The sequence below is a fragment of the Sorex araneus genome, chromosome X (assembly GCF_027595985.1).
Source record: "Sorex araneus isolate mSorAra2 chromosome X, mSorAra2.pri, whole genome shotgun sequence".
Lineage (NCBI taxonomy): Eukaryota > Metazoa > Chordata > Mammalia > Eulipotyphla > Soricidae > Sorex > Sorex araneus.
Genome location: NC_073313.1, coordinates 103966064 through 103978669, shown reverse-complemented (window position 1 = coordinate 103978669; position 12606 = coordinate 103966064). Strand labels below are relative to the sequence as shown.

Here is a 12606-nt window from a genome sequence, read left to right as displayed (position 1 = left end):
TGCTTCATGCATTTAGGTGCCCTGATGTTGGGTATGTTTATATTTATAGTATTCATATACTCTTGGTGAATGAAACCTTTTATCATGTTCTTTATTTCCTGTGACAGTTTTTACTTAGGTCTTTTTTATTTGATATAAACGTGGTCGCCTTTGTCCTCTCTTTTGTTTTTCCTTTTCATGAAAGATGTTTTTCCATCCTTCCACTTTCAGTGTATGTATGGTCAGAATAATAAGTTGCCAATCTAAGTTTCTTATAGTCCATAAGTAGTTGAATTTTGGTTTTTAATTTGTCCAGCTACTCTGTGGTTTGGATTAGGGAAATTGATTAATTTCACTGTAAAGTAATGGTTGATTACTTATTAAGCCACTTTCATTTTTTCTTTCTTCTAGCCCTTTTATTCTTTATCTCTCTTGATCAGCCTTCCTCTTATTGCATTGATATTTGGGTGGGGGGTAGTCATATGCTTTTTCCTTTATCATTTTCTTTTGGGTGTCTTCTGTAAGTGTTCCCTATCTCCTTTCTGCCTTGTGGTTGATATTGTCAGTGACTTGCCCACAGGCTTAGTTGTGATATGAGCACATTTGGCTATACTTCTTGCTGGGGCTTGCAAGTGTGGCGCTCACACATTTAGTTGTGGTGCTCATACACATCTTAGTGGTAGCGCTTAACTTGGGTCACATATTTAGTGATTGGTGTTCACACATGCACTTGCCAGGAATTGCCTACAGCACCAGGGATCACAGACCGCAAGCCTGCCACACAGAAACAGCAAGACTTCCCGGATCGTACTTCGCTTCTGTAGGCAGTCTTGAGGGTCAAACTTGTGGCCTAGTGCAGGGCTGGTAAGTTAGCCATTGAGCCACCTCCCTTTCCCTAGAGCATTTTCTCTTTGGTTACAATGGAACTTCACTTAGAACTTCCTAAATTGTAGCAATCTGTTTTAAGCCAGTAGCAATTTAATTTCAATTGCACTAAGGGGTTGTTTGGTTTTCTTGAACATTTTTTTTAAATAGCAGCCCCCGGGGCTGGAGAGATAGCACAGCGGGTAGGGCGTTTGCCTTGCACGCGGCTGACCCGGGTTCAAATCCCAGCATCCCATATGGTCCCCTGAGCACCGCCAGGGGTAATTCCTGAGTGCAGAGCCAGGAGTAACCCCTGTGCATCGCCAGGTGTGACCCAAAAAGAAAAAAAAAAATAGCAGCCTGTTTCTATAATATCATCTTTTGTTTTTTGAAGGCATTAGTGGTAGAATTTTTGAAGACTTCTTTACTCATTTGCTTTCATTTTCATATGCTGTGTTCTCTCTTTCACATTAGAAGTATTTCTCAGATGCTTAGTAATAATCTCTGCTCATATTTGTAGCTGGTGACAAAACAAGTTGAAAGCTCTGAACATATGAGTGTTCCTTTGTTGACTTTGCACTTCATTTTGTTTACTTTTTATTAGAATGACATTAGCTTGCATAACTCTGTGTCTTGGGGATACAATTTTACACCTTTTGGAAGTATTTGTTGCCATATTATAACAGAATAGGCATGTTTGAGCTTCACTTTCAAGCCATCTGGCTTGTCCATTTATTGGAGAAATTTCTCCATTCAAGATCACCATTTTTCAGTCCTTCCTCTTCGTATTAATCAGATTGTTCAAAGAAGACTCTTCTGAACTCTTGCTCCGGAGGGTACTACCACTTTCTAGCAGCCAAGTGGGAAATATCTGGGATGCATTCAGCATTCAGTGGATGTTGTTGCTCTTAATCTCCTTGATTTCTGAGGCTATTCACCCCTTCATCTGTGTCTGGTATTCCCCATATTGAGAGAATGCATCTCCATACTTCACCAGGGAGTGACTTATATTGGTAATGGATTGTTGGGGAATACATGTAATGATCTAATTGATTTTTGGACAGCTCTCAACCTACCTAATTTATCTGAACATCGCCCACTTAATTTACATCATTCCCAGAAGTACCTTATGCTATCAGTTCTCAAACTACTTGAGAATTCAAGGTATATATTGGGTTGGTCTTGGCTTTCCCCACTACTGGTTTAAGATTTAGCTTTCTCCAGAGCACTCATATTTCCTAGCTTCCAGAATATTGCCATTGGCTGCGTCTTTGTTCTTCCTATCCTTGTGGGTTCAGTGTTTTTTAAAAATGCTTATTTTTTAGAAAGTTTCCTGGGGGGGCATGAACTTAGATGGCATGCATTCAATCCACCATTTATTTATCTAAAACTAATTCTAACCACATTAAAGTAATTACCTTGCCTCCCTCCCTCATGTGATATTTCTGTTGATCCTCGGTTCATACTAGGTGCTATACCTGAAGAATCTTAGCCCACGAGTGACTGAAGGAGATCTGGTCTCATTGTTCGCTCGGTTCCAGGAGAAAAAAGGACCTCCCATTCAATTCCGGATGATGACTGGAAGGATGAGGGGGCAGGCTTTTATCACCTTCCCTAGTAAGTAACTCCATCTGAATGATTTCTCATTCACAGCATCAGTGCAATAGAGACTACTTCTACACTCTCCAGTTTTGTTGTTTTTTTTTTTTTTTTTGCTTTTTGGGTCACACCCGGCGATGCACAGGGGTTACTCCTGCCTCTGCACTCAGGAATCACCCCTGGCGGTGCTCAGGGGACCATATGGGATGCTGGGAATCGAACCCGGGTCGGCCGCGTGCAAGGCAAACACCCTACCCGCTGTGCTATCGCTCCAGCCCCTACACTCTCCAGTTTTGACGCAAGCCCTTTGATTTCTCCCCAGCACACAAGAAGCATGTGTTTGAATACACACATAGGAAGAAGGGGAGAGAAGTAAAGAAAATATACTGTCAATGCCCCATGTCCTCTTTTCAAGGCCTCCTCTCCTTTTTTGACAGTGAATGAGAACTTCACCCCATTATCCTCAGTACTGCCCAGCTTGATACTTCCCTATTGCTTTACTAAAATTTACTTTCCTTTTGCTGATGGTATTAATACTTATCTAAATTTATAGTTGTTTTCCTTGGAAATATAATGGTATTCTTACAGAACACTTGTAATTACACTATGTCCTATTCCTCTGGGACTAAAGAGATTGCAATCAAATATGCTAATTCACTACAATGAATAACTGGCAGGTGATATTATATTCTTTCAGCTACTGTTTCTAGGGCTGGAGCGATAGCACGGCGGGTAGGGCGTTTGCTTTGCATGCGGCCGACCCGGGTTTGATTCCTCCATCCCTCTTGGAGAGCCCAGAAAGCTACCAAGAGTATCCCATCCATACTATCCCACCTGCACGGCAGAGCTTGGCAAGCTACCCATGGCATATTCTATATGCCAAAAACAGTAACAACAAGTCTCACAATGGAAACGTTACTGCTGTCCACTCGAGCAAATCGATAAACAACGGGACAACAGTGCTGCAGTGCTACAACTACTGTTTCTATCTGAAACCAAAGGGAAAATAATATAGGAATATCCGTTTCTATGACAGATCAGAGTTTCTTCTGAGGGGAAGACTAGGTAGAAGCTGCACCTTTCTTTATTGTCCATAAACTATCATGTATAAATGAACTAGTAATGTAAATATACAGGGAAGTGATTTTATACATGAATCATGCCCAAATCCTCCCCACTTGATTCAGTCTTATACCACAATATATCTTATTGAAGATTTATGGATCCTCTACACAATTGATTTTCAGTTTTTTAAATCTATGGGTCATTTTATTGAGGGTGCTTGGGGTCACATCCTGCATTGTTCAGGATTTATTCATGAGTCTCTGCTCAGGGATCACTCATGGGTAGTGCTTGAGGAACAAGATAAGGTGCCAAGGATCAAATGGGGTCTGCCACGTGCAAGGCAAGCATCTAACCCCTCTACTATCTCTCTTGCCCCCTAAAGAAGTTGATTCTTTTTAGAGGGTGGGAGATAATCCATATGTGGTGCTCAGTGGATCATATGTTGTGCGAGAATTTGAACCATTAAAATGGCCACAGGGGCTGGAGTGATAGCACAGCGGGTAGGGCGCTTGCCTTGCACGCGGCCGACCCGGGTTCGATTCCCAGCATCCCATATGGTCCCCTGAGTACCGCCAGGGGTAATTCCTGAGTGCAGAGCCAGGAGTGACCCCTGTGCATCGCCAGGTGTGACCCAAAAAGCAAAAAAAAAAAAAATGGCCACAGCCACATACAAGACAATTGAAGATTCTGATCTGTGTAATATCTGGCACTGTGCGTACCCTTTTGAAACTGAAAAATATGTCATAAATCCCTAGCTGGTATGATTCATTTATTGAATATGTATATAAAAAAAGACTCTTAAGTGGTATACTTTCAAAGGCATTGTTTTACTCATTATAATTGCAACTATGAGAGGCTTAAATTTGGGTTTTTTTTAAATTATTTATTTATTTATTTATTTTTGCTTTTTGGGTCACACTCGGCGATGCACAAGAGTTACTCCTGGCTCTGCACTCAGGAATTACTCCTGGTGGTGCTCGGGGCACCATTTGGGATGCTGGGAATAGAATCCGGGTTGGTTGCATGCAAGGCAAACACCCTACCCACTATGCTATCACTCCAACCCCCAAATATGTTTATTTTAAAGATACTGCTTGGCTACTCATGAAATATTTTGAATCCAGCCTTTGAGACCCATAAGTGGAATTCCACTGTTATTCTGTATATATGTCATACGCCAAGCTTCCAGATACCTATAAAGTTTTAAATCTTGTCTATTCTGATGAGAACTCCTTTCAGTTTCCCGTTAGAAGAAAAGCGAACAGTATGTCCTCAGTACCATAACTAATTTTGTTTGTGTAGCTCAGTTTGAAAGCGATTTTATTCTCACAATACCTATGATCCAAGATATATATACTCCAAGATAAAATCTCACATATATGGATAGTAGATCATTATATTTAGCCTTCCTTAGCATGCTGTCTATATTCCTGTTTCTTTACCTGTGTCTTTGAAATGCAATACTTTAAAACATCCATTTAAAGTTTCTGATTTTATTATTCTTGACATTAATTTGAATTTGCTGAATCGCAAATGTTTGAGATTATGGAGTAGATAATAAAACAAACTGGATAAGTGCTAAAGAGATAGCACAGGGATTTAGGTGCTTAATCCCTGATACCACACAGGGTCCCCAAGCTCTACCAGGGGTGATCCCTGAAAACAGAGCCACAAGTAAGACCTGAGTACCACCAGGTGTGACTCAACACCCTCCCCACCAAATTATCTGCATAGGCTTCTAGTCTACCTTTAACACCAAGGCTAAATATCCCAGTTTAGGCTTAGAACAGAATTGAATTGTTTATGTAAAATTTATGGTTTTTTGTTTTCCTTTCTCTTTTAGGTAAGGAGATTGCATGGCAAGCATTGCATCTAGTCAATGGATATATACTACATGGGAAAATATTGGTTATTGAATTTGGAAAGAACAGAAAACAACGGTCAGATTTCCAGTCTGCTTCTTTTATATCATCTGTTACAAGTAACACAGAAATCAGTGGTAGCTAGAGAACAGATATGAGTGCTGAGAAATCTTTCTTGTGACAGAATCTCAGACCTACAATTAAAGTATTGATAGCTGTGTATTTGGAATGAAGAGAACAAATTAATCCAGAGAAAAATGTAATTATTATAATGCCATTAAGCTTTTGAAATTAATTGGTAGAAAGCATTTTCCATAATCAAAGGGTATATAGAACAGATAATATGCTGAGTATGAAATTTAAGGTACTTAGCATAACATTTTCTTGCTATAAAATATGAAGTATATTTTCCAGTGAATTTTTTTTAGACTTTTTACGGGGTCTTAAATATTTTTACCCTAGAGATACAGTTTTTCCAAGACTCTCCACTCTTCACATAATTGAGACACCAATTAAATGTTACTGTTTCTTCATTTGAGCCCATTTATCCTTAATTTTTATTCACTTAGCAAATAAAAGACTAGGACCCCAGGCCTAAACATCAACAGATAATGTTTAATGAAAATCAACAGTGATGACATAGTTTCATAAGTCATTCCACATATTTAATGAATGTTTCCCCATAATAAGTATCTCTCAAAAAGTTATATATTTTTCTAATGAAAGCATTTAGGCTAAAATACATATTTTATCATGTTCATTGAGGCTCACTACCAATGAGTCGTCACTTAATTCAAAGCAATAAATATGATGTAACTAATACATATTAAATGTTAAGTAGATGAATTTTAGAGGAGCATGCTAGTAGAAAATACTACATTTCCAATGGGTTGGAAAAAGTTCCTTCGAAAATAGGTAGATTTTCCCCAACCCTACAATTGTTTGTTCTAATTCCTGGAGAATAGAATGCAGATAATGGTATAGTGGAGGTTGTGCAATTTTGGAGTCAGATCTGTATTTGAACTTCACAGCCATTCTTTCTACCTAGTGACCTTGGCTCACTTAAGATGAGCCCTAGTTTTCTATTCAATGAGGATAATTCTGCTTGCATCATTGGGATATAGGATAAAATGACATAATATTATCTAGAGTGAATGATAGAAAAAAAAAGAATGAAGAACATTGAACAAAATACATCAAATCACGTATAGGACACTTCCGCATTGCAACTTGCTTTGTAAGGGAGCACCAGGGAAAAAAGAGAGAAAGGAACAGAACAAATTTGAATAAACATTCCAAACTTGATAAGAAACATTATTGTGCACATTCAGGAATCTGAACAAACCACAAATAAAATAAACAAAAAGAAATCCACAGACTTCTTTTTAGCATCATAAAATTGCTAAAACCCAAAGACAAGGAGAAACTCTTGGAAGTAACTTGAGAAAAATAAGCTGCACTAATGAGTGTACCTCAATGAGATTTTGCTCATTGAACTGACTTTTCATCAGTCATAATGGAGGTGGCAATGGAATAACATTAAAGGTACTCTGGGAAATGGAAAATCACAAACAGAAAAACCCATATCCAATAAAGCTCTCTTTCAAAAATAAATAGGGAAAAAAGACATTTACACCAAATAAATAACTGTGAGAATATTTTGGTGGCAAACTTGATTCCAGGAAATATAATAGGAAGTTCTTAAGGTGAAAAGTAAATAACTTCAGATGGCAATTTTAATTCACACGTTTAAAAGTAGCTTGGGTAAAGGTAATTATTGTAATTATTAGAAAGACATAAATTCATTTCCTTCTCTTAATTGATTTTAAAAGAAATTTTATAAAACATTACATGGGGTTGTATTGCTGGAGTTGTAATTTACAAAACTAATATATTTGCCAATAGCAAGACATCAAAGGTGGGAGGAGCAATTGTTATTGAACCCAAATGTCTGCAGATGGTCACTTGAATCCACAGGAACATATTAAGAAAATTAAAAATGTTAAATAAGAAGGTTAATTTGTGAGGGGTGGGTTTTGCCTACCCAGCAGTGCTCATGCCTTACTCCTGTCTCTGTATTTAGGCATCCTGGTTGAGCTAGTAGGGAGCAGGACATATATGGTGCTGGGAATCAAAATAGGGGCAGCCATGTAAACATCCTAACCCCTGTACTATCCAGCCCTCCAAATACTAAGATTTTGTATTTGGGTCACACCAGGCAATGCACAGGGGTTACTTCTGGCTCTGCACTCAGGAATTACCCCTGGCGGTACTCAGGGGACCATATGGGATGCTGGGAATTGAACCCGGGTTGGCCGTGTGCAAGACAAACGCCCTACCTGCTGTACTATCGCTTCAGCCCCGAAATACTAAGATTTTTTAAGCTATAGATACATACTTCCTCTCATCTGCTTTTTTAAAGAACATAGCTATAGTAAGTAATAATTATAACAATGTGATTGGGAGTTAATAACATGTAGAATAATATGCAGAAAATGTTCCAAAAATGAGAAAAGGGACTTATAAAGAAACAAAGTTTCTATATCTCATTGGAATCAAGTTAGTATAAATAGAAAGAAAATTCAGTAACTACTAAATACATAATTTAAAATGTATAATAAAAACTAATTTGGACATTTTAAATGTTTTATAAGAAAATATTTAATGCAAAAAATGGCAAAAAACTCAAAAGCCCATATATTTTAATATTATGAATAAATAGTTCAGACTGAAAAAAAAACTAGGTTGACCTCTAAGATATCTATGGAGTCAGACCAAACATATAGATTCAAGGTAAAAGGCTAAGAAGAAAAATGTAAATCATCATTAAATTAGCTTGCTTGGCTATTCTAATATCACACAGAGTAGACTTTATCATAAGGGATAAAGAAAGACATCTTCTGGTAAGTCAATTTACCATAAAGATACAACACTTGCAATCATGTCTATACGTAAAAAGAGAGCACCAAAATATATGAGTCAAAAATTGAATTCAGTTAAGTATACAATGAGGTAGAATTCAGCACCTCATTTTTATTAAATAGAACTACACAAGATAAGCAAGGAAATAGAACAACACTATAAATTCACTAGACCTTAAAGAGATTTATAAAGTACTTTTCCCATCAAGAACAGAATAAACATTTTCCATGTGAACTGAAAACCTAAATAAGTTATCTGACCACATGAAATCAACAGTTTGAGAAATGAGCAAATACAAATTAGAAACATTTTAAGATAAAAAAGAAGAAATCACACAAAAATTAGAAAATTATGTGATAAATAGATTAATACAAACATAGCAAAACTTACAGATGCAGCTCAAAAATGCTTAGAATTTATTAGTATAACTTTCTATTTTTTAAAAAGGATAAAATCAACATATCAATAATCAGTATGCAAAACTAATGTATTGTTATGTTACATATATATAATGTTTACTAAACTAACATGGGGCATTTTTTAAAGAATACAGAATGTCTATGAAACCAAAAGTTGGTTCTATAAAAAGATAATAAAAGTGGCATGCTTTTTACTGGATTGTCCAGGACAAAAAAATAACAAAGGGCTTGAATCAGAAATGAAGGAAGGACATTTCTGCTGAGTTCCTAAGAGACAAAAGATTAGGAAGGAATACTGAACTGATACTTGATAATAAAGTAGACAACCTAAGCAAAGTAAACAGATATTTATGACTTCATGATTACTTAAGCCAATAGAAAAAATGAGAGAAAAATTGAAAATACCTATAATAAGTAGAGCTTAAAGTAACAGTTTGGGGAAAATGGAAAGATAGTGCAACAGGTAAAGCACTTGTCTTATACATGACTGAACCGTAGTTTTATCCCACCACATATGGTCCTCCAAGCCCTGAGCACTGGTGGGCACGCACCCTCCCAAATAATAATTATAAGATATTTTGTAAATACAGCTTTTCAGGTGGATTCTAGCAAACATTTAAGAAGATTTAATACAAATTCTTCCCAAAAAATAGAAAAGGAAGAAATAATTCTGATATATGCTATAACTTGGGAGAACCCTAAAAGCATGGTAACTGTTAGATTCATTCATAGAATTTACTGTGATTCCATGAACTTGGTGTCCAGATCTGGCAAATATATACCAACAAAGTGAGTTAATGGTTGCTTATGGATGGGGTGATAGCTAAAGTCTATGATGTTTTGTTAGAAGTTGCAGATTTCTAAAATTGATTGTGGTAATGATTGTACAGCTAAATATAGTACACAGTAAGGAATTAGACACTCTAGATAGATGTATTATGTGGTACATGAGTTATATCCCCCTTAAATTTACCAAAAACTGGGTGCATCTCAACTGTCCTCCACAAAAAATGGGTAAATCAGTTATGGCACACCCATTTAGTGGAATACTATGCAGCTGATAAAATAATGGAGCTTATTTATAAATACATTCTGACCTGTATGGTTTCCAGAATTTTGTATTTAAAGCAAAAATAATATATATTGTTAATACATTTTGTAACCAAAACTATTTCTCTATGTATGTATATATAGGTGTTTCTGAAAGAATTTAGGAAAACATCTGGAAAATATGCCTAGCAAATTGTAAACCTTCTGGAATTAGAATCAGTTAGAGTGAAAGGGACTTTTGCTTTATAACATTTTTAAGTGGTGTAATTTTTACTTTTTCAGATTTTTTTAAAAAATAATCTACCAATGGCTTAGCATCCATGATATTTGTAAGGTCTGCTCTGAGGATGTCATCTAACTATACTCAGGACAAACTCTGATTCCTTTTGTATACTACTTAGAATTAACTTTCCTATTTTAGATATAGTTTAAAGGACAAGATATCCTGATGTAACCTCTTGCACATGTTACCCAGGGACACACTTCTGAGCTATACTTTTCAGAAGGAATGTCTTTCTATTGGGTGAGAAATCTCACCTGTGTTCTTTACTAGATCTATATACCACTATCAATAGAGGAAAATAAAATTTAGGATGTCCCTCTACTGGTGCACGGATAAATAAACTGGTATATCCATACAATGGAATCTCCTTAGCAATAAAAAGCTATGATGAATACATACAACTTTGATCACTCTCATATGCATTTTTCTAATTAAAAGAAGCCAAACACAAAAGACTGTTTACTGTTTAAGTCTGCTTAGGCAGTATTCTAGAAAAGGCAAAACTAAGAAGACAACATATTAATGGATGTTAGGAGTTAAAAATGTGACACTGATTACAAAGTGGTAGCACAAGGGATTTGTTTTAGTAATGGAAATTTTCTGTACATTATAATTATAGTTACATGAATGTGTGCATTTGCCACAACTCCTAGAAACGTATACCAAAATGGATGATTTTTGTTGTATGTATTTTTTTTAATAAATGTAATTTTAATGGCAGATGCTAAAAGATTCTCAGTCATTTCAATAAAGAATTGTTCCTTTTCTATGTCTTTTTATTAATTTTGAAAATTTAAAACCAGTTGACTACTGTTCCTTAATTTCTGCCCGCAGTCAGCAGTAATCATTTTTAGAACGTTTCTACACACACGTTAAAAAACATCAAAAGACAAACTAGAAAATAATTTGTCAAAACCAAGGAGTAATTTTCTTAAAGTGTACACAATTTTCTTGATATAAACAAGTCACAGATTCAGTTGAAATGGGAAAATTTATGAAAACATATAAATGAGTTATAATCTAGAAATGTTGAGTAGAAATGCAAATTAAGATAATGAGCTCTATTTTAAAAAAGCCTTTTCAGGTTTGTAAAATTATACAAAAATGGTAAAAAAAACTTCCAAAATTTTCTACCATCTCATAATATTAACAACTTAATAACCATAGTACAGTGATAAAACCCACGAAGCTAATATATATAAAGTATTATTAATTTTCTAATTTCAAGTTTGCTAAAGGGAAAGAACTATGTTGTCTTTATAACCTCTTGTACATATTACTTAGGCACATATTTTTAAGGTGGATTTTCCAGAAGGAATAAATATCTCCCTGTCAGTTACAGTTTCTTTACAGACATTTAAATTTTTTCTTTGAACCCTCTAATGCCCTTTTTATGAGTCAGCATTAAATTCAGGATCCCAGGGGCTAGAGCATTTGTCTTGCATGCAGCCAACCTGGCTTCAATTCCCAGCATCCCATATAGTCCCCTGAGCATCACCAGGGGTAATTCCTGAGTGCAGAGCCAGGAGTAATGCCTGTGCATCGCCAGGTGACCCAAAAGAATAAAAAATTCAGGATCCCACAGTTTGTTTTGATATGTATACTTCATTTGTGCTCATCTGTTACAGTACTCTTGAAGTCCTTGATATTTCTGAAGAGTATTGGCAGTTGTGTTGTAAAATGTCCCTATTTGGATTTTTCTTCTGTGTTTTACCATTATTAGATCAAGTGTGTTCCTGTGTTAATACCATAAGGTGGTACGTGCATGCTCTTTAATGCATTATATCAGGAGATAACTAGTTCAGGTATGTTTTATTACTGGTGATGTTAGCCTTGATCACTTGAATCTAGTATGCTGCTTTACTGTAAAAATACTTCTTATAATACATCTTTTATAGGATTCTTTCACACTGAGACCATTCAAATATTCTGTTCTTATTCATACCTTTGACCATTCATTTTAGCATTTATCAGTGGTTTTTCATGGTAACATTTATTTCTGTGGTGTTTAATGCTACATCCCATGTGTATTTGTGTGTGTGTGTGTGTGTCTAAATTCTCTACTCATTTGTGGCTTTACAGACAATGGTTGCTTATTGCTTATTTTATTTTGTAACTTAACCTAATACTACCATTACTTTGTTCCTCAAATTGTTCCAGCTTTGATCATTAAATGCTTTTATGTCATGTTGACCTGTGCCTGTTTTTGATTACTTATTACTTACTACCCCCAGTATAGACTCATATTTATTAAAGTCTCAACTTTTATTTCTCCTGCCCCAGTACTAGAACCAACTATTTTTATATGAAAAGCTAATTTCGTTTATTGGAAAATAATATTTAGATGCCAGAATGGGCACTAGTATTTCATCATATGTATGAATGTCATATATAAAAATTGAAAATACCAAATGTTTCTAGGAGAATAGAAAATAGATACTCATACGCTTTGGATGCAAATGTAAGTATAACTTTTGGGGAGGAAAATTTGGCAATAGCACTTAAAATTTTCATTTTGAGGACTTATAATTGTACTACTAGAAATATATAGATATAAATACGT

General features: G+C 35.7%; 1 protein-coding gene across 2 annotated transcripts in view; it reads left to right on the top strand.

Moving 5' to 3' along the window:
* Positions 1 to 10810, top strand: part of RBM41 (RNA binding motif protein 41) — a 73640-nt gene extending 62830 nt beyond the window's left edge. For both annotated transcript variants that reach the window (XM_055122495.1, XM_055122494.1), the window contains 2 exons: positions 2313 to 2460; positions 5351 to 10810. In XM_055122495.1, the coding sequence (XP_054978470.1) occupies positions 2313 to 2460; positions 5351 to 5514 (312 nt within the window). In that variant the 3' untranslated portion in view covers positions 5515 to 10810. The remainder of the gene's footprint in view (positions 1 to 2312; positions 2461 to 5350) is intronic.
* The last annotated feature ends 1796 nt before the right edge of the window (positions 10811 to 12606 follow it).